The sequence below is a fragment of the Hibiscus syriacus genome, unplaced genomic scaffold (assembly GCF_006381635.1).
Source record: "Hibiscus syriacus cultivar Baekdansim isolate YM2019G1 unplaced genomic scaffold, ASM638163v2 tig00110676_pilon, whole genome shotgun sequence".
In the NCBI taxonomy this organism is placed as follows: Eukaryota; Viridiplantae; Streptophyta; class Magnoliopsida; order Malvales; family Malvaceae; genus Hibiscus; species Hibiscus syriacus.
In genome coordinates this window covers 1,385,612-1,409,693 of record NW_024062820.1, presented here as the reverse complement: position 1 = coordinate 1,409,693, position 24,082 = coordinate 1,385,612, and the positions used below count along the sequence as shown (strand labels likewise).

The window sequence follows — 24,082 nt, the reverse complement described above, 5'->3', positions numbered from 1 at the left end:
AAGGTGGCGAGTGGGGTGCAACCAAAGTTGTTGCCATGGGTAAGGTTTGTTGTAGTTGTTGGTGCCTTAGCGGGTCGACAACTAAAGACGATGATTACAAGCGATAATAATAATTGATTTAGGCTTAGGGTTTGCTTGTTAATATGTTACATCATCAGACTAATGATAAAAAATAAGAAAGACCGATAGTATAAGTGATTATAATGTTAGTTTTTTTAAAATTGATGATTAAAATAGGATAGAATAAAAATAAAAGTGACTTGTGTAGTTTACCTAATAATAAATATATTTTTTCTTTTTAAAAAAGAAAGGATGTTTATTAATAAGATTACAAATGAATTATTAAATTTCAAAAAGTTATAAATGAATCACTTCATTTATCGATTATAACAAATATGTCACTTTATCGTTAAACGTGTAACAAATGTTTAAATTTTAGTTGCAATTCAGTCACTCTATTTATTAATCATAAATATTTTTGTTCACTTAATTGTGGCTAAAAAGTTAACTTATGTTATAATTGATAAATAAAGTGACTTATTTGTTACAATCGCTAAATAAAGTGAACCGTTTATAATTTATTAAATGTTAGTGATCCATTTATAATCTCACTGACAATAGAGTGACTTATGGTGTATTTACGTAAAACCAAATTATCTTCTTTCGACAACGAAGAGAAAAACGAAATCGAAAAGCGAAATTCCATCGCAGTTTCCGATTTTTTGATAGTAAAGTTAAGATTTTTTTTAATATAAACCAATTATTTAAGAACGAGAACGAGGAGAAATCGTTAATCGTTGCAGTGAGAGTTATTTAGTGAGAGAAATAGATTAGATAGAAACAGAGAGATGTCGGGTGGAATAGCGCGTGGTCGACTCGCCGAGGAACGGAAGGCATGGAGGAAGAACCATCCTCATGTTCGTACTCTTTCTTTTTTTTTCTTTTTGTGTTTTTCAAAATTTAATGGTTCGGATTTGTCTGAATATTTGTGTACGTTAGGGTTTTGTTGCGAGGCCGGAGACGATGCCGGATGGAACGGTGAATTTGATGGTGTGGAATTGCACCATCCCTGGTAAAGCAGGGGTAGGTCAAATGATTGATATTTTTCTATTTGTTGATTAGGTTCGCTGTATGATTTTTATTGCTTTGATATTTTCTAGTTGTTTTCAGTATTGTTTATATTTCGTAAATTGGGCATTAATTTGAACTGGAATTAGAGGTGAAGCTGAGTTGATGTATTTGAATTGAACCCAGATGTGATGATTTGAACGGCAAAACAAGGACGGCGAATATTTTCTCAAAATGTTTCAGAAAAAATGGTTTTTTTTTATAAAAGGGAAAAGAAGAAAAGATTTAGGCTTTAATGAGAGCAAATTTTTGTTATTTAAAATGCATTCAAGGAATCTTTTCTGTGAGCTTTACATGATTTATAGGTAGTGTTGTGAACTAACACAGGTGGACACTGAGGCTAGACGGTCTATTAATTATCGATATTGTTATGATCTCGACTTAGTATTGTTATCTTCATTTCAGTGAGCCTTATGTTAGTTGGCGTATTTTGTAGCTTCTGATTAATACCTTACTATTTTGCATTAAATTTAAATAATTGCATTTGTTTTTAGTTTTCATCCGGCTCTTTACCCTTTCCCCTTTCCGAAAGCTGCTCTGAATTATTCTTACGGTTCTGCTTCCTTTTTATTTCAGGAGTTCTAATGGTTGGTGAGGCTCTAGCTCACTCCATTTTAATTGCAATAGCATAGAAGCACACATACACCTTTTTAACACAAAATACCTCTTATGATAGTACATTTTTGGCTGTTCTTATTTAGCAGCTCACTTTATTGTTTATAAGCTGTCCTCTAGTAATTATTCATTAATCAACTTGGGGTGCATTTTTGATTAAACTCGGGTCTCATTTTTCGTTATCATTGCACGCTAATGTAGATTATTTGCATTATTGATCGGGGAATAATTAGCTCACTGCCTGCTAAGGCAACAGCAATTTCAATAAGTAGCATTGTACTTCAGACAGTTGCTTTTAGAAATTTAAGTCTTGAGGATATCTGGCTGTTTGTATGTTGCAAATTGAGAACTAACCAGTTTGGGTTGCAAGTTTTAGGTTTTGCTTTGCAGCATTGGTGGTTTTATGTTACTCGGGGAGTGACAGCTATGTGGTATTTATTTTGTTCTTGTAATGATTTCGTGCCTCTGAAATTGTATTGGCTGTTGGTTTCATTATTCACCATAGTTTATCGATCTTCTAGCATGACAGCCTTGATCTTATTTCTGGGTGTTTCTATTTCCAAGCTCTGTTTTGTCTTTAAATATATTGAACAATTTTGAAGGTGATATATGGTTGCTTTCAGTTTTATCCCGAGCATCTTATCAGTAGTATTAGAATGCTTCTTCCTTAAAAAAAACATAACCTTTTAGAAAGTCAAAACCATTTCAATATAGAGTGGTGAGCAAGGGACATTGAAAGTGGATTTGCATGTTTCGATCAATGGTTTGTGTTCCTTTTAAAGTTTGGATGGGCTTAGTTCCTTGCATTATCTACGTTGCAGACTGATTGGGAAGGTGGTTTCTACCCACTCACACTCCACTTCAGTGAAGACTATCCGAGCAAACCTCCAAAGTGTAAATTTCCACAAGGCTTTTTCCACCCAAATGTTTACCCATCCGGTACTGTTTGCCTTTCAATCCTCAACGAGGACAGTGTAAGGATCGTCTCCTTTTCATCGATTGTTTACATGTTTGGATCGGTGATATTCCATCCGTCTGGTCCTGACATATCACGCCATTGTGTTGTACGTAGGGTTGGAGACCAGCCATTACTGTGAAGCAGATCCTTGTCGGAATCCAGGATTTGCTGGATGCGCCAAATCCGGCTGACCCTGCTCAAACCGAAGGCTATCACCTGTTCATTCAGGTATGCTTCTTAAGCTTAGATTCTCAGAGAATGAATAAATCAAGCACACACTAATGTCTGCTGCGTTGGACAAACTGGATGTTGGTAATATTGGGTCTAAATGTTTAAAAAGTTTTTGGGAATCACAATATGTTTTCGTCCTGCAGGATGCTAATGAATATAAGAGAAGGGTTCATCTGCAGGCGAAGCAATACCCACCTCTCATCTAGTGTCACTAAATACCGGATTTTCCTCAATGCTGCCGATAGAATGCCGGCTCATTTCGTCTTGTATAATTTTAAATTATGCTTTTGCTAGGGAAAAATGCCTTTCGAGTATCGGCAATTGTGAGTTGGCCTTTCTATATGAACTGTGTGAACCAGCATTTGTACTCATCAAATTTGAAACAATTGGGATGCTTATATACTATACAAGTGGACTTCATAACTGTATGAACTCTACGAACCAGCATTTGTACTCATCAAATTTGAAACAATTGGGATGTTTCTACACTATACAAGTGGACTTTATAACTGTATGAACCAGCATTTGTACTCATTTGAGCATATTTGAAAATGTCAGATCATTATTTGATCAAACTCAAAAATATTAGGTCCTTATTCGAACAAATTTAAAAACATAGACCATATTCGAACGTTTCAAAAATATTGACTAAGAAACCCCTAAAAGTTGGGCCATTGAGTTTGACCATGTCGGGGCTCACTCCATGGCTTGAATTCCAACTTTGGGCTGAAGGTTTCTGTATAGGGCTTTGTGGCTCATTCTTAATCGAAATTTATACTGAACTTTAAAAAATAAGGATAAACTATGTGTTTAGTTATCTAATTATTTATGTGGTTTCATTTTGGTCACTCAAGTATATTTTTTTTAAAATCATATTTTACGTTATGTTTTAATTTTATTAGCTATCTCAAAAGTTTCGAGTTTAAATACCAACTACTACAGGGTATTTGAGCATTCATTGTCAAATAATTGAAAGTCTTTATAACAAATAATATCACTTGTAATCGTCCTAGATTAATAAAAAAAAATTAAATCTCATTAAATAGAGATATCTTTGAATTGTTTTAATTCAGTTTGTATTCCATTCATAATATTTAGTGATTTTTTTTTGTGTGGGTTGAATGTACAAACTTTGTAGTTACCAATTTCGTATACTTGCCACCCTTTGGGGTGGGGGGGGGGGGAAGTCATGGCATTAAAAAGACCTAGCATATGTAGGACGGTATTAGTATGGTCTAATTAATGGTTTTGTTTATAGCAGCTTTATCAAAGGGATTGTTAATCAATAGTCCCTAATTATTCAGCAGTAGCTTTGGTTAATGTTGACTTTACCACGAAATTAATGAGCACATTAGTGACGAATTCCATATGTATACGCAACTATTAAAATGAATTATAAGGTCCAAATATGTCATTGACGTTGTTGTTTCATTAAACTATCACAATCAGAGCGAATTGCCTTTTTCTGGGAATGTTTTTAAAATGAACAGCAACGACGGGAACAGATTTCTAGCGACGATTTTTTAGTTATCGCTATTTAGAGGCGTGTGTTATAAATGGCGTCGCTAACAAAGATGCGTATCAACCGGATGGGCACGAGGCGTGGTGGGTCAGTTTTTTGGCCGCTCCTACTCCGATATATATGTAAAACCAGACCCCATCTCATCCTAAGGAATTTTGAGTTTTTTCCCGCCCTGAACCCGTCCCGTTTTTTAGACTAAAACCTCAACCCAACCTAAACCAAATATATTAATATTTTAAAATAATATATATTATAATAATATATTATATTTTAAACAGTTAAATTATTTTAATAATATAAATATAAAAAAATTTAAAATAATAATAATAATTGGGTCGGGTCGGTGATTTTTCACCTGAAACATGGCCCCACCCTGCCCCAAAATTTTTTACTACATAACCCACCTCGAGCCCCGAAAATTCAAAGAAAAAAACACCACCCCTATCAGGTCGGGGCCAGTCGAGTTTGCGTATTTTGACCATCCCTATATCAACCTCCAATCATGGAGTTTGATTTTAAGTTTTACGGTGATTGTTGTTATTTTTTAGGTATTAAGTTCGAATATTGTCTATGTAAGAGTATGAGTATTTATTGTCAAAATGATTGATGATCTTTGAACACATTACTTTTGTAAAAATAAATGTCCATATTATATCATAAGTTAACTTTATGTGTCTAATAATTATTTTCTAAAAATAAATGTCTAATGTTTCTAGCTTTACATTTTTTTAATGTATACCATTGAACTTTCAATTTTGTCAATTATATCACTTAACTTTGATTTTTGTTTTAATTATACAGGGGTTGCTAAATCATTAATAGCCAGGTCAAAATGATGTCGTTTTGTTGAGGTGTCTACGTCGGCAATCGTTAACCACGTCATCGTTTTGTTAACGATTTAATAGTTCAATGGTATATTTTAAACGGAGATCAAAGTTCGGTGCAATAATTGACAAAATTAAAAGTTTATTAATATAAACGATATAAGACCTAAAATTCAGTGGTATCTGATGTAGTTTACCCTAAAGATTATACGAGAAAAATGTGATAAGGGGACCCTTTTTTATGGTGTTCTTGAATACTTAAGTGATATTAAATTGAAGCAGTTGTTTTAAATATATACATTCAAATAAAAATTATTAAAAATTACATTTAGAGAAACTATGTTAATAAATGGTTATTGGTGAAGCAGTAAATTAGCGGACCCTTTTTTCCCATATGTAATGGGATAAGGGGAGGTATGATAGTAGGCTGCCCCCAACGACAGGTTGAGTGCAGCTTCCGTGGAGACCTCCGAATTATGGAATGCCCTCCGTGGGACTCGATCCCACGACCACAAGATTTATTATATCTAAATATTTATAAAATTATGAAAAGATAAAATTATATTTATAATCATATTTATTACAATTTAAAATAAGAGTATGATCGTAATTTTCAAATAACTCTCTGTCTTTCAAAAAATATGTTTGTCTAAATTAATTTGCGACTCCAAATTCAGACACATTCTCAATTACAATTTTAATAAATATGAATGAAGTACTAAGGAATATACATATTTAAAAAAAAAAAAATTCCGGGTGATAAGTGTGTATATCATTAATTTCATTTCTATGCCTTTTTGTTTGTTTTAAATTGAATTGATTTCAAATAGACCAACATACAGCGATGGATCTAGGCGGGGCGATTGCTCTTTAAAAATTTAAAATTATTATATATTTTCAGATTTTATTTATGTATTTTTTATTAAAAATTTGTTTTCACCTCCTTAAAATTCTATAAGTTCAAGTTTATCTTCCTGAAATTTTATAAATTCAATTTTGTCCCTACATAAAATCATGCATCTGTCCGAATCCTCTCCTATTCCTCAATTATCACCTTCTAAAAATAAAATTGCCAGAAAATCTGGCATTTTCAAGAGAAATAGCAAGCGAGTTGCTGAATGTGTTTTAGTTTGCACGCGCAAGAGGCAGAAGAAGATGGCAGCTTCTGAATCTGGTTCTCTTGTGAGTGGATGTGTTTCACCTACAGATATGAAACTCAGGTTTAGACCACGAAAGCAAAATGAAGATTCAACGTATTCTTCACATACGGATGTAAAATCTTTAAACACAGAAAGGTCTAGTAGGAAAGACTGGTCGTTAAAAGGAGTGCAAGGAGAAGTTCCCCCTAGTGAAACTGTTAATGATCTGGCTCTGACTAGTAGTAATGATTGCCTGGGAAGAGAAGAGTTTGTGGATGAAAATTTAGGTAAACAAGAACTAACTGATGATAAATCTTGGAAAGCTATTGAAAAAGGTCTTTTTGAGAAAGGTGTGGAGATTTTTAGCAGGAACAGGTTAGTTTATGAAGGTTACCACTTTGGATTTTAATGAATTGCTTTTCATACTAACTAGATAGAATCTGCATTGCATTTGAATGAATGAATTTGATGACATCTTCCACCTGCTTATTGTTAATTATCCGCTAAAGAATCCAATAGCATCAAATTCATTTGTTCGAATTTCCACCTTAAACTATGAATCTTGCCACAAGTGTTTCTTAAAAGTTGCAGTTATGTTTATTTCCTTCCCCTCATTTTCTCAAAATTCATACAATAATCAAGATTCATAGTTTAAGAGTTACTTTATGTAGTTTGTGGATCACCCTCTCTTTGCAAGTAACGCCATTTTTTTTGGTTGCATTTTGTTTGCAGTAATAGCTTTTGGGTTTCCTTCCTGTGTTGGTTCTGTGTACTTATGGTTTACTCTTTGTTATACAGCTGTTTGATTGCTAGAAATCTTTTAAACGGTTTGAAGACATGTTGGGAGGTTTTCCAATACATGACCGGCACTGACAATAAACTGACTTGCCATGCAGCCAATGGTGTTCTATCTCTTCTTGAAGGGTGTTCTAAATATGACCTTAATGGAGCTATGGTCAGTAATTTTGTTTATCTTTGGAGGTTCTGACATGAGAACCTTTTTGCTAAACTATATAATTCTACCATTTTTTGTCACCTAGTTCCAATTGTCTTCCTTTTATTTTCTTTTAATACCTCTAGGGAACCAATGAAGTAAGACGGAGATCAAGATTCCTACGAAGAAGGGGTAGAGTCCGTCGTTTGAAATATACCTGGAAAGCAGCTGCATATCACTCAATCAGGAAAAGGATTACCGAGAGGAAAGATCAGCCATGCCGGCAGTATAATCCATGTAGTTGTCAAACAGCTTGTGGAAAGCAATGTTCTTGCGTTTTAAATGGAACATGCTCTGAAAAATACTGCGGGTGAGCTATTATTTTTCAAGCTGAAGTGTGTTAAAATATGTCATCAATACATTCTTCTGCCCTTACCAATTTTTTATTCTTTGGATGTCTTAGATCTTGTCATCTTGATAGATTCATGGTGAAAAATGTGCATTGATGATGATGTTGATCCATTTATTCTGTGTACTAATATTTGCTTGTTTATCTAGATGTCCTAAGAGTTGCAAGAATCGATTTAGAGGTTGTCATTGTGCTAAAAGTCAATGCCGAAGCCGCCAGTGTCCATGTTTTGCTGCAGACAGGGAATGTGATCCAGATGTTTCTATAAATTGTTGGGTTAGGTGAGCTCTGACTTTGATTTTTTTCTTTCTTCCTGTTAGAAGCTTCATATCGCTTCTAGCATCTGATCCTTTGAAATTGGCTTCTGCAGTTGTGGTGATGGCATTAGTAGTCTTGGGGTTCCACCACAAAGAGGTGACAATTATGAATGCAGAAATATGAAGCTTCTTCTAAAACAACAACAAAGGGTAATGATGTTTTCTACTCTGCATTTAATTACTCGGATATGTGCGGGTTTGTAAATATGCTTCAAACTGTTTTTAAGAAACAGTGCCCATCATTTTTATACTTAATTTGACAGTAGACTGTATCTAATCGACACCAGCAGATTATGGTAGTGAATATTCATATCTTTGTTCTGACAAGGCTTTTCTGATGCGTGTACAGGTCTTGGTTGGAAGATCAGTTGTTTCTGGATGGGGAGCTATGCCAAGGTAGACTATATTCACCTCATGCTAGAAAGACCGTATCAGTATTTGTTGGAGGTCCACATGGTTGTTTTTGCAATTTTTTCATTTCGGTCTGTTAAACCACTTTCAGTTGAGTGGTGGTTAGCTGTTAAGCAGTTAATTGGTTGTGTATAACCGATTGTACAGCTGTGTATTACAGCCATTAAATAGCAGCTCAACTTGTATAAATCAGTATGATTCATGTGAATAGAAAATCTCTCTTCTTTCTGCTTCTCTTGCTAAGTTTCTTCCATAGTTAACATGGTATCATTCGCCATTAGATCCTGAATAAGCTTTTGCTGTGCGCTGTTCTTTCTTATTCTTTGTCCTTCTGGTTCTAGGCTGCTTTCGAAGAAAAGTTATGGTGCAAGGCTTGATCATGACAGCTGAGGATGAGCAAATAACAGAAGCAAGCTCTCATACCTTTGCTAATAAAAGAATCAATGTCTGCCTAACCGACTCAAACTATCTTCTTTGGAAGCAACAAGTAATTCTCACAATCAGAGGGCTCGGACTCGAAGGCTTTCTTGATGATTCCATGGTGGTTCCAACAAAACTAATGGTTAATGATGCTGGTGAGCAGGTTGTTAATCCAGCTTTTCTACGGTATGTCAAGCAAGATAGTTCCTTGGCTTCTTGGCTTCTTTCCACCGTTAGTACCAACATTCTTCCTCAATTGGTTGGTGCTGAATCTACGGCTGCTGTCTGGAATGCCATCACCAAACTGTATTCGAAGTTATCCACCACAAAAATAATGGCCCTGCATTGTCGCCTTAGATCAATGAAGAAAGGCACTCAATCTATGAGAGACTACACCATGTCCATTAAAGAAATTTGTGACCTCTTAGCCACATGTGGCAATCCTATTTCAGACATTGATCACATCGCCACCATCCTTAATGGTCTTCCAGCCGAGTATGAGCCAACAGTGGCTGCGATTACTGCGAGCAGAGAATCATTTGTTCTTGACAGTGTGGTATCGGTTCTCATTGATGCTGAGTCCCGCCTTGATGACTCCTCAAGATTCCCAATAGGGGTCAATTTCACACGCTACAACACCAGTCAGAACTCGGACTCTCAACAATACAAGAATCGTGGGTCTGCAAAGTCTAACAATACTGCTAGTAACAAGTATAAGGGGAGACCCAAACAGCAATGTCAACTATGTGGAAAGTTAGGTCATCTAGTTGACAGGTGCTGGCACAGGCTTGACCAGAACTTCAAAGGTGTAACTGCTCAGCAAAGTTCCTCGTCTAGTGTCATACAGGCGAACGTGTGCTCATGTTTTCCTCATGCAACTGACTGTCATTACAGTCCTTTTATAAACACCAATACAGAAGATGAAGATTCAGCTGACACCGAGCCACATGACAATGCACAAGTCAATGCATTGATGGCCAATGGTCCTTTGAACCATGCTAAATGGTTTCCTGATTCAGGAGCCACTCACCATGTGACTGGCACTACTTTTGCACTCTCGAGCAAACAAGCCTACACCGGCAGTGGTAAGGTGCATCTAGGAGATGGTTCCACTATTTCAATTGCACACATTGGTTCAAATATTTTAAAAACTGACTCTAGGGATCTCTTGCTTGATCACATTCTGCATGTTCCAAACATTAATAAAAATCTCTTGTCAGTTTCGAGATTCACTCAAGCTAATTCAGTTTTCTTTGAGTTTCACAAAAATACTTGTTATGTTAAGGATGAGAGTACAGGAGTCGTGCTGGTAGAAGGGAAGCTTGATGGAGGACTGTACAGCTTTGACTGTCAAACCATGCATGATACAGCAACACTAAATAACACTGTTGCAAAAAGTGCCAACGAATACTGGTTGTGGCACAAAAGATTGGGGCATCCAGCAGCTGAGGTGGTTATGACAGCTCTCAACAAAAGGCTAAGTGTAGATAAGAGTGAGGTTTGTGCAGCCTGTCAGATGGGAAAATGCAAAACTCAGCCCTTTCCTATGTCACAGACTGTTTACAAACAGCCATTTGAATTAGTAGAGGTTGATGTATGGGGCCCTGCTCCTATTGTCTCTAGTGGTTTCAGATACTTTGTGAGCTTTGTAGACTTGTATTCGAGAAACAGCTGGGTCTATCTCTTAAAGAATAAAAGTGAGGTTGCTGTCTCCTTTGAAATATTTGCTGCCTTAGTCTCAAATCAATTCAAAACAACCATCCTTGCATTGCAAACTGACAATGGAGGTGAGTTTCGTTTTCTTGAAGCTGTCTCACATAAACTTGGCACTAAACTCAAGAAGTCATGTCCACATACCTCACAACAAAATGGGGTAGTGGAAAGGAAACACAGGCATATAGTTGAAACTGCCCTAACTTTGCTTGCTCAAGCCTCAATGCCCCTAAATTTTTGGTCTCATGCAGTTCTTAGTGCAGTATACCTCATCAACAGAATGCCCTCTAAGATTCTTGGCAATATTTCTCCCTATCAGAAGCTGTATGACAAGCCTCCTGACTACAGTTTCCTCAAAACATTTGGCTGCCAATGCTTCCCCAATCTCAGGGTGTTCAATGCACACAAGTTAGATTTTCGGTCCAAGGCTTGTGTTTTTCTCGGATATTCACCATTGCACCATGGTTATCAGTGCATGGATGAACATGGCAGGATCTATGTGTCCAAAAGTGTAGTGTTTAATGAACACATTTTTCCGTTTGCTCACAAAACGGCAAGTCATAAGAAAGATGGTGATACAACAGTTCGGTCAAGGTCTGTTCCAGTTGTTAGCAGCCCACATGAGCAAACCAGGGCTGTGCCATGGTCAGGTATTAATACTGATGTCAACTCTGGACAAGGAATAGAAGCAAGCAGTACTAGTCCATCTGCAGCAACAGGAAATGAACTGTACATGCATTCTGGAGAGCACTCAGCGAATAATGGACCTGATTCTTCTGCTCATGAATCTACTGCTAATGTCTCCTCACGGCAAGAACAGTCTGTCTCTACTGGGCAAGTTCAATGCCAAGAAACTGTCCCAGAAACTAGGGTGAGCAACACTCATACCATGACAACTCGTAGCAAGCATGGCATTTTTAAACCAAAAATATATTCAGTTCAATGCAAAGCTGTTCCTAGTGACATTCGAACTGCTCTTGAAGATGATGATTGGAGGATGGCTGTAATGACTGAATATAATGCTCTTATTAGCAACAGTACATGGGACATTGTGGAGTTGCCAGCTGGCAGGAAAGCTATTGGCTGCAAATGGCTTTTCAAGGTAAAGAAGAATGCTGATGGCTCAGTTGAAAGGTTGAAAGCTAGACTGGTTGCCAAGGGGTATTCTCAAATACCAGGCTATGATTTTATGGAAACTTTTAGTCCTGTGGTTCGTTTCTTCACAGTAAACATACTGATCTCACTGGCTGTTACATGTCAGTGGCAAATCAGACAGGTGGATGTCAACAACGCATTTCTAAAAGGCGACCTAAGCGAGGACATATACATGCAGCAGGTTCCTGGTTTTGAAGAACAGTCCAGTGATGGTGTTGTTTTGGTGTGCAAGCTTAAGAAGGCTCTATATGGACTGAGACAAGCCCCAAGAAACTGGTTTCTTAAACTAAGAGACTTCTTGCTTAGCTTACGGTTCAAACATTCGAGAGCAGATTCCTCGTTGTTTATTCGTCAAGAAGATCATGAAGTGGTGTACATGGTCGTGTATGTGGATGATATTCTCATCACAGGTAGTTCGCAACTCCAAGTAGATCGGATAGTTCATGCTCTGCATGAGAAATTCTCTCTAAAGGACCTTGGGCAGCTCGCGTATTTCCTTGGCATAGAAGTACACCGATCGGATAATGGCCTGTTCCTCAGCCAAAAGAAATTTATTACAGAATTGCTACATAAGAATCAAATGCTTAGTGCGAATTCAGCCTCCACTCCCATGGCAACTACAACCAAACTCAGTAAGAATGATGGGGAAGTGTTAAACAAGCCTCAACAGTACAGAAGTGTGGTTGGGGCACTGCAGTACATCTGTCATACAAGGCCAGATATCTCATTTGTAGTTAACAAAGCTGCACAGTTCTTGCAAGAGCCCACTGAGGTTCATTGGCTTGCAGTCAAGCGTATCTTGAGATACTTACGAGGAACACTGGAAACTGGCCTCTGGTTTTCAACTCAAGCACAAAAGCTGGTGACTCTCACTGCTTTTTCGACTCTGATTGGGAGGAGATGCTGATGACAGAAGGTCGATCTCTGGTTACTGTGTGTACAATGGAAACCACCTGCTGGCATGGAGCTCGAAAAAGCAACGAGCAGTGTCCAGGTCTACTGCAGAAGCTGAGTACAGGAGCCTTGCAGATGCTACTTCTGAAGTTGTATGGATCAAGGCTGTGCTACAAGAGATGCATATTGCACTTCCTGAAGAACCTAAGGTGTGGTGCGACAATACAAGTGCAGTAGCTATGGCTGCAAACCCCATATTACATGCTAAAAGCAAGCATATCGAGCTAGACCTGCATTTTGTGCGAGAGAAGGTGGCAGCACATGAAGTGCAGATCAATTATGTGCCAACCAGCAGCCAAGTAGCAGACATATTAACAAAGCCTCTTCCCTTGGCCAAATTTGACCTGTTTAAGAGTAAATTGTGTGTGTTTGAGTTGAAGGAAGTGTGTAAGAAGCAGGGTGAATGTTAAACCACTTTCAGTTGAGTGGTGGTTAGCTGTTAAGCAGTTAATTGGTTGTGTATAACCGATTGTACAGCTGTGTATTACAGCCATTAAATAGCAGCTCAACTTGTATAAATCAGTATGATTCATGTGAATAGAAAATCTCTCTTCTTTCTGCTTCTCTTGCTAAGTTTCTTCCATAGTTAACACGGTCTCGAGCCGAACAACTGTCTCGCAGGTAATTATGGTTGCAGGTGATCACCAAGTCGGTATATTTGCCAAAGAACGAATAAATGCAGGAGAGGAACTATTCTACGACTACCGTTACGAGCCAGACAGAGCTCCTGCCTGGGCTAGAAAACCCGATGCATCTGGGTCCAAGAAAGAGGATGGCGCTCCGTCAAGCGGACGAGCTAAGAAACTTGCCTAACCTTACTATTTATTTACATCCTACATTCAATTTTTTGCCATTCTTTCACAGGTAATACTTGGAAAGATCATTCTCATTTCGCATTGATAGGCCGATAGGAAGAATGAATGTTGTCATGTTGTTATTGGGGATGCCATCGTTGTCATTTCCACTCTTCTAATTCATGTTTATTCCAGACTTAATTGACTGTTTTGTGTTCACAATCATTGAAAGAACTCACCTAGGGGTGTAAACGAGCCGAGTCGAGTTCGAGTATTGATGAGCTCGACTCGAAAACTCTGAAATAGAGCTCGACTCGACTCGAAAACTCGCGAGCTTAAAATTTTCAAGCTCGACTCGAACTTGAAATCCTGATCTAAAGCTCGTGAGCAGCTCAAAAAGGCTCGAAATAAAAAAAAATTTTAAACTTAACTCGATTGAAGCCTCAAACTCGAACTTAAACTTTAAATAAATGAAAATCTTACTGTATTTTTTATTAAAAAATCAATACATAAATGTTAATATTATTAATAATTTATTTTTTAAAAATAAAATGTTAATATATTATATTTTCGAGCTGCTCACGAGCTTTTCGATTCGAATATCAAGTAGCTCGTTAAGAACTTGAGTCGAGCTCGAGTTGGAGTCGAGTCCATTCGATCCGAGTATTTATCGAGCCTTGACCGAGTATATCTCGAGTAGTTCGTGATCTGTCTCGTCTCATTTACAGTCCTAAACTCACCTGTTAACATTTTAAATTTCTGTGAATCACATATGTCCTCATCTGACATGACCTCAAACCTTTCTTCCAATATTTAACCTCGTTTATGAGATAAATCATTTTTACATCTATGTTTTTTTTGGGGGAGAATCATTTCATGGCTCGGCTCAACATGTCATTTATAATCTCAATGAATCATATCCATTAATTTTAAAATAAATTTTTAAATAACTACTTATTTTTATTTATATGTAGAAAGAGGTGAAGATATATCTTGAAAAAAAATAAAATAAAAAAATATTATTAGTTGAGATTACTAACGAACGTGGTGAGTGAGGTTCATATAATAATTTTTCTTGGAAAGGGGAGGGGCAATGTTCAAACTAGACTGATGTTAATGTTATTGAATTACTAAAACAGTGGAACTACCGTCTAATCAAGACGTTTTATTTGAACGAATAGAGGTTCGTGCGGCACTAAGATGTACGATATGCATTTTTTTTTGATAAATTAAATTTTATATCTAAAGAGCAGAGAAAATTGATTTAAAAATACAATATGTTCTTACAAAAATCAATACTTATACATCAATATACAATAGAACAGGACATCAACGTTCAATACCCCATTGAATATAAAGAGAACTATTGACATGGTCATTTCTATTATTTTCACTACCCCTAAATTGAATAACAACAGAATCTTTAATAGCTAGTAGTAAGACATTAACATTTCTTTAACGTCATTGGTAGATTCTTTTATTCCTCTACTCCCAGATAGTGTAGATGAAAGTAGTCCAAACAAACTTCATGATGGTAGTTAACAATGAATTTCCTTTCCGGGTAGCGCAAGCCCACGAAATGTGAGTACTCCACGAACAAGATCCTCTGCAAATGCCATTAAGGTTCAAAATAGAGCTCCATACCGAATTTGCAAAAGAACATTGGAGAAATAAGTGATCCCTAGTTTCCATAGCCTTATTACCAAATATATTATCAATTAAAATTCAAATTGAATAGTTTAAGGTAATTATAAGATAATATTTATTCAAAATCTTTCTTACTCATTGATAATGTACATATCCTCGTAGATAAAGTTTTTTGAATATGAGATCTTTAAAAAGAATTGGAATTATTTAATGGGTTTCAAATCCAATATACGTATATGTCATATTGTGTCAAACAAGAATCTAGCAAGCTAAATGTATAATTTTAAAGACAAGTGATCATTATTATTAACTAACAATTTAATTTATCTTTTACTAAATTTTATGACATTTAAGATAATAATTTTAATCGAACTCGATTTTTGGTTAATTTATCTTTTACTAAATTTTATCAAATTCAAGACAATAATCTTAGTCCAACTCGATTTTTGGAGTATAGTTATGTGTACATTAGGATTGTCATCTCGTCTATCCTGAGATAAGCTTGTATTAATCATTAGGGTTCTAATTTCAAATACATTATCTTTTACTAAATGCATGTTGGAGACACGTAAATTCACGAGCAGGGCCAAATTGAGTGACGATTGTAGCACACATGTATTAGCATTGAGTTCAACCACTCAATAAATACATATCTACAAGGTTATGTTTAAACATTAGAAAAATGATGTATCTAGATTGTGGGATTTAAGAAGCTCATTAGGGTTTTCAACTCTCACATTTTGTAGACGTGTGGAATTTCAAAAATTCAAATATAACCTTTCGAAAATGCATTTATTGGGTGATTAAATATAAGACTAATACACGTACTCTTTCGTGTGCTCGTGCCATTACGTATCAATGACATGCACCACACGTATTTTATCTTTTTAGACAAAGTTCATAAACCTTTTCCATACTTTGTTTTTTTCCTTTCATTTCAACCTAACTCGATTGATTTCTATAGAAGTCAATAAAACGCTTCTTACAAAATATATCTTCATTCACATAAGCAGAAGACGTTATATGCAAAACACACTTTTATTTACGCCACGAAAGAAAATACTAATCCTGAAATAGTCAATTTCATGTGTTGAAGACAACCCCCTCTTCTGGAAGCTCATAGGTAAAGCATAATGTTGAAATGTAGCGATGGAACTCCAGCTTCCTATCGGTTGGCCTGCCTTGTTCCAAAGTCAAATGTGGAAACAAGCGTAAGTTTCAGACATTGTTTGGGTTCACACACCTTCAAATATTAATCAAAGTTGTTCCCAGACTTTGACTTTTCATAATACAACACACGGATTGGTCAACTGAATATAACTCTAAAATGTTCCAAGAAATTATCAATACTTCATGCTTGATTTTCTAGAAAAGCTAAGTTTCAATATATTTGTTAAGAAATGAATTGTACAAGAATAAATAATATCATTTATGCTAATAAATAAATAAAGTAATGGGCTGTACAATGTGTGACCACCTAAGTAGCCAATCACAACTCTTGATCACCAAATAAGAAAAAGAAATGTCGGTCCACCTAAATGTTTTCTAATTAATTTTACAAATTTTGATCAAGGCATCTTCTTCTACCTCAAGCTGATCCAGCTGCCGCAAACACTCCAGTTAGGCGCCTCATCGCAAGCCAATTCTCCAATCCGATCCAAAGCTAATGAAATACTGCTTGAATTTTCCGATTCATCAGTTGAAACCCAATCTGAAAAATCGAAAGGACATCTCGGGGATTCCGAGAATTCTTCGAAGCAACATTGTGAAGTTGTTTCATCGTCATCGCCGGCAGCCATGAAAGGATGGTTCAGGAGCATCTCAGTCGTCCATCTCTTGCTTGGATCTCTAGAAAAACACTTTCTCAGAAAATCTTTTCCTTCCTCGGATAATTCCCCGGGAATCCCAGGCAATTCATCGCCGACTCCGATTTTAATCAACAAATCCGCCATGTTCGACCCCGGTTTCAAATTCCAAGCTGTTTTTCCGGTAAACATCTCGACAACGACGCACCCGAGGGCCCAAATATCCACCGGAAAATCATAAACGTTTCCACTGATGGACTCCGGCGCCATGTTCAGAGGCGTCCCCCTGATTTCGAACTTCCCCTGTTTCTCACCGTTCCTCTTCGCCAATCCAAAATCAGCCAACTTGACGTCACCGTTACCGAACAAAAGAGCATTTTGAAGCTTAACATCGCAATGAACAAACCCTTTGGAATGAACAAAGTTTAGCCCTCTTAGTATCGATTTAGCGAATCTTTTAACATCGGATTCCGTCAACCGCCCGCAGTTTCGTCTAACGTAATCGGCCAAGCTCCCTTTATCAGCATACTCCAAGAACAAATTGTAAAACTTCCCAGAATTCTCGTCGCCGAGACATCGGATGATTTCCGGGGAAGAACCGAGTTGATCCAGCACTTGTTTCTCGTGCCTGAGTGAAGCCGAGTTATGAGTTTGGCAACGCTTGACGACCATTAATGGAGATTTGGAAAGCCCTGTTTTTGGTAACACCAAATTCACAGTGCCGAAACTCCCATGTCCAATCATTTCTCCCGGAACCCACTCCATGGATTCACCTCAAGAAATCGAAGCCTTTCAAGTGATTTGATTCTTCGAGAGAAAGAAAAAGAGAATGCAAATGAGAGCAAACAGAGGTGACAGAATTATGGTGGCGCTAAGTGCTTATATATAAATGTGGGATTTTATTTACTTGGTGGGCGTTCAACTCTAGTGTACGCTAAGAAAGCTCCTATATGAGCACGTGATAGGCAAAGATGTTTTATTTTTATTTAATTAGTTTGATTTTCCCCCTAAATTTAAATATCAAATATTACAACTTCAGATAACCAGTTTTGAAACGTGGTCCATATGGCCGATCCATAAGATTTTAATATCTAGGCATGTAAACGAATCGAACACACACGATCGGAGGAATATTTATGTTCGTTCATTTAATAAATAAACGAACACGAATATAAATGAACAAAATTTTTTTGTTCATGTTCGTTCATTAAGGAATATAACTTGTTCATGTTCGTTCATTTATGTTCGTTCATTTAAATAATAAACGAACATAAACGAACAACACAAACAAACAAAAAACTTATTCGAACACAACAAACGAATGTAAAAAAAAGTAAACAACAAGAATAACAACTTAAAATTCATTAATATAACCTGCAACTTTAGAGTTAATTAACTTTAGAGTTAATTTGTTTGAATACGACAAAAACATACATAAATCATAAATAAACTATATGAACATAATAAAGTCTTAAAGTTAATTTGTTCAACAAGACAATCTTTTTGAAATCCAAACAACTTCAATAATCTTCGTAAAAAATTCAATTTGCCCTCTGTTCGAACATAAATGAACGAACATAAACGAACGAACATATAATCGAACGTTCACGAACGTAAATGAACGAACGAGCCCTTTGTTCATGCTCGTTCATTTAATTAAACGAACGCAAAATCTTGTTCATGTTCGTTCATTTAATAAATTAACGAACATAAACGAACTTCCCGCCGCACGGTTCATGAACGATTCGCTGAACGTTCAGTTCATTTACAGACCTATCAATATCATTTTGTATGATATAAATATCTTAAAATTTATATAATATATAATTGGTTAAACATGATGATAAAATAAAATTATCATGCGAGTTTCATGAGATCCTCGTCGTTGCATTTAAAAAACCCTGTTCCTTTAGTAAAATAAAAAAATTGAAGCCAAACTAGTGGTATATCCTAATTCGAACTTTTTTAATAAAAGAAAATCATGAATAAGGCCAAACTGTGTGATTGAGCTATCCTACATTCAACTTGTTTTATTTTCGTAAAAACAAGAGAGTTTTTATTTAGCCAAAAAAAAAAATAACGTGATCCTCGTATTAAATTTTTTCAATATGTCTCTTCAATTTAGAAAAGAAATTAAATATAATTCTTTGATCGTTATTTTACGTCGTTGATCATTACGATGTCGATGTAACAATTCATTGTACTGATGTGACGATCTATGGTGCTGACGTGACAGTTCATCTGTCATATCTGAGTAACAATTTAATTCATTTGTCATGTTATCAACTATCGTGGACTGTCAATCAATACCGTCATATCAATACTGTGAATTATCACATCAATACTGTAATGATCATGACAAAAGACATTGGTCAAAAGTCTATATCAAATTTATTTTCATAATTGAAGGACAATATTAAAAAATAATAATACGAGAATCACATAAAAATTTTAAACCGTAAGAATCTCTTATATTTTTTCGTCTTTTATTTATAATAATAATCGAAAACCAAGAAATTCGAATCGCTGTCAAAACGTGAATTTTCGTAGGAGAAAAGGGAGAAAATTGGTAATGAAAGAGCGGTTGTCGGTTATTAGATAAGGCGACGTCAGCCAAAAAGATAGACCGAACCGTCGCTGTAATACGACGATGTGACCGAGTTCTGACGACGGTAAAATGCAGCATGCAATGCACCGAGTGGAGTTTTGGTCAAACATATTATATAAAGAAATATAGGTTGTTTTTAGTGGGGGCTGCTGCCTAATCCCTCTGAGCTCATGCAAATGCAGCCCTCCAACTCTAAAAGGTTCATGGAATCTTAGCCACCACAGCCCACAGCCTAGCCGCCCTCATGGATAGACCTTCAAGTGTGAAACTTCCAAAGTTGAAAGGTTTGAATTCCAAATTGTATTCTAATTTTGTTACACCTTAGTCAAATGTTATTTGTATATCATTTTCTGACTGGTTTACTGACCTACCAAGATTAATTTTATTGTGAGTTAATTATATCCTTTAATCTATCGATCCACAAATAATCATAACGATAAACTAAAAGAATTGATAAAATACTCTCTCCCATTCATCACTCTTCTATCTTCTTAGGAAGATAAGACACCGTCACACCGACCTATAATTAATCGAACAAATAAGAAATAATGATTCATTTATAACCATCACAACTCATTTATTTTCATCAACAAATATCGTCTATAGCCACCGAATCACATTTATTCCATTAACAATTTTTTTAAAATAATTTAGGATGTTTATAAGTGGTATTATATGTTGTAATAAAGACTGTTAATCATTTGACAATAAAAACTCAAACTGTTATTCAAACATGAGACCTCTAAAATAATAACAATTTTTTTAACCACTAAAATAAATTGGTACGTGCATTCCATCAATAAATTTAATTAAATGTAACTTTCTCAAATCATATAAATAGAGTTGCTTAGATGATAGATTCATTCACTTGACGAATTGATTTCTTTGAACAAACTGTAATTATTCAAACCAATAATAAATAAATAATTAAGCTTAGATTTTTAGTCTTGTTGCGACAGAAAAGTGCAATATAAATAAGTTGTATTTGTCCCAACTTTGGTTGGCGTCCAAAGTTGAAACTTCAAACAAATGACAGTTGACAAGTGCAATGTTTATGGATAAAATGCTAAGATTTTCATGATTATCTCTAAACAATATAAACATTAGTTTAATTATACCCAAAAGCAAATTTAGAATTTTTACTACTGGGGGATCTGACACTATGTTTCAAATCTTGGGTTTTTTCTTTCAATAGGGCAAGGAGGGGGAAAATTGAGAAAATAGGCAGGTAGAGGTATATTTTGGGAAAATAATATTATTTTATTTTTTTTCCGTGATTGGATTTTTTAAAAATTATATATATTTTAAAAAATGAAACTAGTCTTGATGAGTTGACGAGTTCCAACTGTTATATTGATATATCACTGAAAAGTTAAGAATATTGTAATAAATTTTGTTTAAAAGAACAACAAACCATAAACATTAAATTAAACCATAAAACATTACATTAAGAAGATAAAAACAATGAACCATGAATATTACATTAAGAAGATAAAACAAAAAACCTAATACATTACTTTAAAGACATAAATACAACTAACCTTACACACACCATAAACAGTAAATAAAATCATAAACATAGCAGTCAAACCCAAATACCACAACCCCAAATGATGTCTAGGAGGTAGCAGTTTCATGTGGTCATGTATTGCAGAATGCTCCGTGAGGTTGGGCACATTCACTAACACCCAGTCAACCCCAAATGTAACAACCCCACACGCCTCACTATCATCATCCAGTTGTAATGTATGACAAACTATGATGCCATGAGGAATCCAGAGATTCATGATATGTCTGATATATATACAGTCCACTAGGGTACCTTCGTCGACAGATCGACGGAGTTGGCAGTTGGGTTCCAGTTTGAAACTAAAAAGGATGCCTAACTAAAATAAATGAGTTACGTGTCAAAGCTCATATATAATTTCATGTGGTAGAGTCTGATCAAAACACATATTTTGTTAGGTGTACAAACCACAATGTCGGCTATAGGTGGAGGATACATGTTTCATACTTACAGTGGAAGATGTTGTGGGAAGTCACAATGTTTCACGGCCAGCACAGTTGTACGTTGAGCTCATTGTGATGTCATATGTTCACACGCCAAGCTTTTGGTGGAGAAAAATCCAAGGATCCCAGTTTCAATGATAATGACATCAATCTGGAATACATTTGGTTATATTTCTTTTTACTACAAGTCGTGGATGGCGAAAAGGAAAGCTATGACACTATTATGCGGTGATTGAGATCAACTGTATAATGAGTTTCCACATTTGTTGCACGCAATAGAATTTTTCATCCCAAGAACCATTGTTCAATCTTATACTTGTATTGTGACCATATTTGATAGACATGTTATCCTAGGGAAAGAGTTTTCGGAGGCTTGTTTTGGGCTTTCAAGTTATCCATTAAAGGTTTTTTTTATTGCAAACAAATGGTTTAAGTGGATGAGATTTTTCTGTATACGAACACATTCTTATGATAGTTGTTGCACAAGATAATGACAGAAACATTTTCCCCATTGCCTTTGCCATTGTTAAAAATGAGTTAGAGGAAATGTGGAATTTCTTTATGTCCAACTTGCATTAGAATTTCTTTTTGTCCAACTTGCATTCCCATATTGTCACTCAAGATGGGATCAGACCGTTCACTTGGGTTGTTGGCCACGATTGACGTATTGAGAAGTAAGTGGTCACCTCCCCATGCATTTATGGTGTATTGCATACGTCATATTGCTTCCAATGTTATGACGAGGTTTAAGAACAATAATATCATCAAGAAAGAGATTATCAATATAGGTAACTTATTCTTTTTTTGTTCATTTATGTTCTTCATTTATTATTATTCTTAAATCCAATTTTTATCAGGATATGCTTTACTACAACCGAACATCTATGCAAGCTGGAAAATCTGAGGAATTTTGGAGAAGATGTTTATAACTCTACAGCTGAAATACATTAGGAGAGATGGTCACAAGTGGTGGTGAGCGTTTGATCGAATCGAGTCAAAAAAAATTTGAGTTATTCGAGTTGAGGAATTGGTTTTATAAAATCGAGTCAAGTCAAATTTTCGAGTTTCTATTTAAATTTAATTATAAATATTTATAATATTATGAAATTATTTAATTCTAATTTAAATGATATTTTATAATCATATACAATACATGTATTTTTTTTGTATTTTTTCATATGTGATTTACATATACTATATAAAGTCGAGGGACTCAACTCAAACTTCGACTTAAACTTGAAAATCAATCTACTAAATACTAAAAAATTCTAGTTATTTGAGTTTGTATTTTACAACTCGATTTGAATTTGAAAATTTTTCGAGTCAAGTTGAGTTTATGAAATTACAATTCAAACTCAATTCGAGTCGAGTTTTTTATGAAAATCGAGTCAAGTAAAAAATTTATTTTTCGAGTCGAGTCAAGTTTTGCTCACCCTTAATCACAATCTGTTGAAACATTTTAATATTTCGATATAACAAATTAAGTTAAATGGATTTTAAGATTTTCCAAAATGATTTTCTAAGTATATTCGATATAACTATTCGAATATCAAAACATTACTCCAAATATTTCAAAAATCATTTTTGATCCTTACTTAAGTGTAAAATTAAGTTTTAATCATAAAACAATTTCAAAATATTTTACAAAGTATTTCGAACCAATTCAAAGCCAAAAATTCCAGAATACTCAGAGGGAACCGATTCCCCCCCCATAGGAGGAACCGATTCCCCCCTGAATGGTTTGGCTCCGAGATTTCCAGAATGCTCGGAGGGAACCGATTCCCCCCAAGGGGGGTACCGATTCCCCCCTGTTCAACGGTCGAAATATTTGAATTTTACACTTAGGGAACCGATTCCCTATGATAGGGAACCGATTCCCCCCACTGTCCAAGCTGTTTTATTAAATGTTTTCACACTAAAACGGCTATAATATCTTCTCTAATTATCCCCAACGTTCAGAAGTGATTCAAGGTATATTTAAGCAAGCTTAGAAGCCATTGATCAACAACAAGAAACATCAAGCAACTAGAATCAAGAGAGAATCAAAGAGAAAGCATCAAACCTCAAGTTTGAGCATTTCAAGCCCATTTTCATTCAATATTCATTTTGCTTTCAAGAACACTTTTTGTGCTCAATTGTATTCATCTTTGAGTGTTCTTTTCTTTGTTCTAGAATTGTGCAAACATCTTACCTTGTGAGGTTTTCTTGTAAGTTTGCAAATTTGTAATCTTCTCTTTGAGAAAAGAGTGTTCTCAAGAGTTGGGGTATACTCTTGAGGGAATTGTAAGGTTATCTCTTTGGCCTCAAAAGAAAGAACAAATTAGTGAATTTGTTGGAAAATCCTTAGTGTGGATAGCTAAGGTAGTGGACGTAGACTTTGTTTGAGAAAGTCGAACCACTGTAAATCGCTGTGCAATTGCTTTCAATTTTCTGCAAAAGCTTCCACAAAATTTTTATTGCCAATTCACCCCCCTCTTGGCCAATTTCG

The 24,082-nt window shown here is 35.6% G+C and overlaps 4 protein-coding genes across 4 annotated transcripts; 3 read left to right on the top strand and 1 right to left on the bottom strand.

Annotated features, from left to right (window-relative positions):
- Positions 1 to 686: 686 nt before the first annotated feature.
- On the top strand, positions 687 to 3,232 carry LOC120137721 (SUMO-conjugating enzyme SCE1-like). Its single transcript, XM_039153416.1, has 5 exons — positions 687 to 917; positions 1,000 to 1,083; positions 2,565 to 2,717; positions 2,816 to 2,929; positions 3,076 to 3,232. The coding sequence occupies exons 1-5, from the start codon at positions 849 to 851 to the stop codon at positions 3,136 to 3,138; spliced, it is 483 nt and encodes a 160-aa protein (XP_039009347.1). The 5' UTR covers positions 687 to 848; the 3' UTR covers positions 3,139 to 3,232.
- Positions 3,233 to 6,292: 3,060 nt separating this feature from the next.
- On the top strand, positions 6,293 to 8,060 carry LOC120137792 (histone-lysine N-methyltransferase CLF-like). The gene is made up of 4 exons (XM_039153453.1): positions 6,293 to 6,792; positions 7,216 to 7,372; positions 7,498 to 7,721; positions 7,910 to 8,060. The coding sequence occupies exons 1-4, from the start codon at positions 6,293 to 6,295 to the stop codon at positions 8,043 to 8,045; spliced, it is 1,017 nt and encodes a 338-aa protein (XP_039009384.1). The 3' UTR covers positions 8,046 to 8,060.
- Positions 8,061 to 8,172: 112 nt separating this feature from the next.
- On the top strand, positions 8,173 to 13,690 carry LOC120137722 (histone-lysine N-methyltransferase CLF-like). The gene is made up of 3 exons (XM_039153417.1): positions 8,173 to 8,227; positions 8,427 to 8,473; positions 13,352 to 13,690. The coding sequence occupies exons 1-3, from the start codon at positions 8,188 to 8,190 to the stop codon at positions 13,541 to 13,543; spliced, it is 279 nt and encodes a 92-aa protein (XP_039009348.1). The 5' UTR covers positions 8,173 to 8,187; the 3' UTR covers positions 13,544 to 13,690.
- Positions 13,691 to 16,690: 3,000 nt separating this feature from the next.
- LOC120137849 (mitogen-activated protein kinase kinase kinase 17-like) lies at positions 16,691 to 17,849 on the bottom strand. The gene has a single exon (XM_039153496.1). It carries the CDS (start codon positions 17,739 to 17,741, stop codon positions 16,755 to 16,757), a length of 987 nt encoding a protein of 328 aa, XP_039009427.1. The 5' UTR covers positions 17,742 to 17,849; the 3' UTR covers positions 16,691 to 16,754.
- Positions 17,850 to 24,082: the final 6,233 nt, after the last annotated feature.

Bases quoted from the DNA above. Each gene is read 5' to 3' on its own strand.
- LOC120137721 (XM_039153416.1), top strand. From the start codon at position 849: ATGTCGGGTGGAATAGCGCGTGGTCGACTCGCCGAGGAACGGAAGGCA. The intron at 1,084-2,564 runs GTAGGTCAAATG...TCTACGTTGCAG, and splicing joins CCATCCCTGGTAAAGCAGGG to ACTGATTGGGAAGGTGGTTT. The intron at 2,930-3,075 runs GTATGCTTCTTA...TTCGTCCTGCAG, and splicing joins GCTATCACCTGTTCATTCAG to GATGCTAATGAATATAAGAG.
- LOC120137792 (XM_039153453.1), top strand. From the start codon at position 6,293: ATGCATCTGTCCGAATCCTCTCCTATTCCTCAATTATCACCTTCTAAA. The intron at 6,793-7,215 runs GTTAGTTTATGA...TTTGTTATACAG, and splicing joins GAGATTTTTAGCAGGAACAG to CTGTTTGATTGCTAGAAATC. The intron at 7,722-7,909 runs GTGAGCTATTAT...TTGTTTATCTAG, and splicing joins TGCTCTGAAAAATACTGCGG to ATGTCCTAAGAGTTGCAAGA.
- LOC120137722 (XM_039153417.1), top strand. From the start codon at position 8,188: ATGCAGAAATATGAAGCTTCTTCTAAAACAACAACAAAGG. The intron at 8,228-8,426 runs GTAATGATGTTT...ATGCGTGTACAG, and splicing joins TTCTAAAACAACAACAAAGG to GTCTTGGTTGGAAGATCAGT. The intron at 8,474-13,351 runs GTAGACTATATT...ACTGTCTCGCAG, and splicing joins GGATGGGGAGCTATGCCAAG to GTAATTATGGTTGCAGGTGA.
- LOC120137849 (XM_039153496.1), bottom strand. From the start codon at position 17,741: ATGGAGTGGGTTCCGGGAGAAATGATTGGACATGGGAGTTTCGGCACT.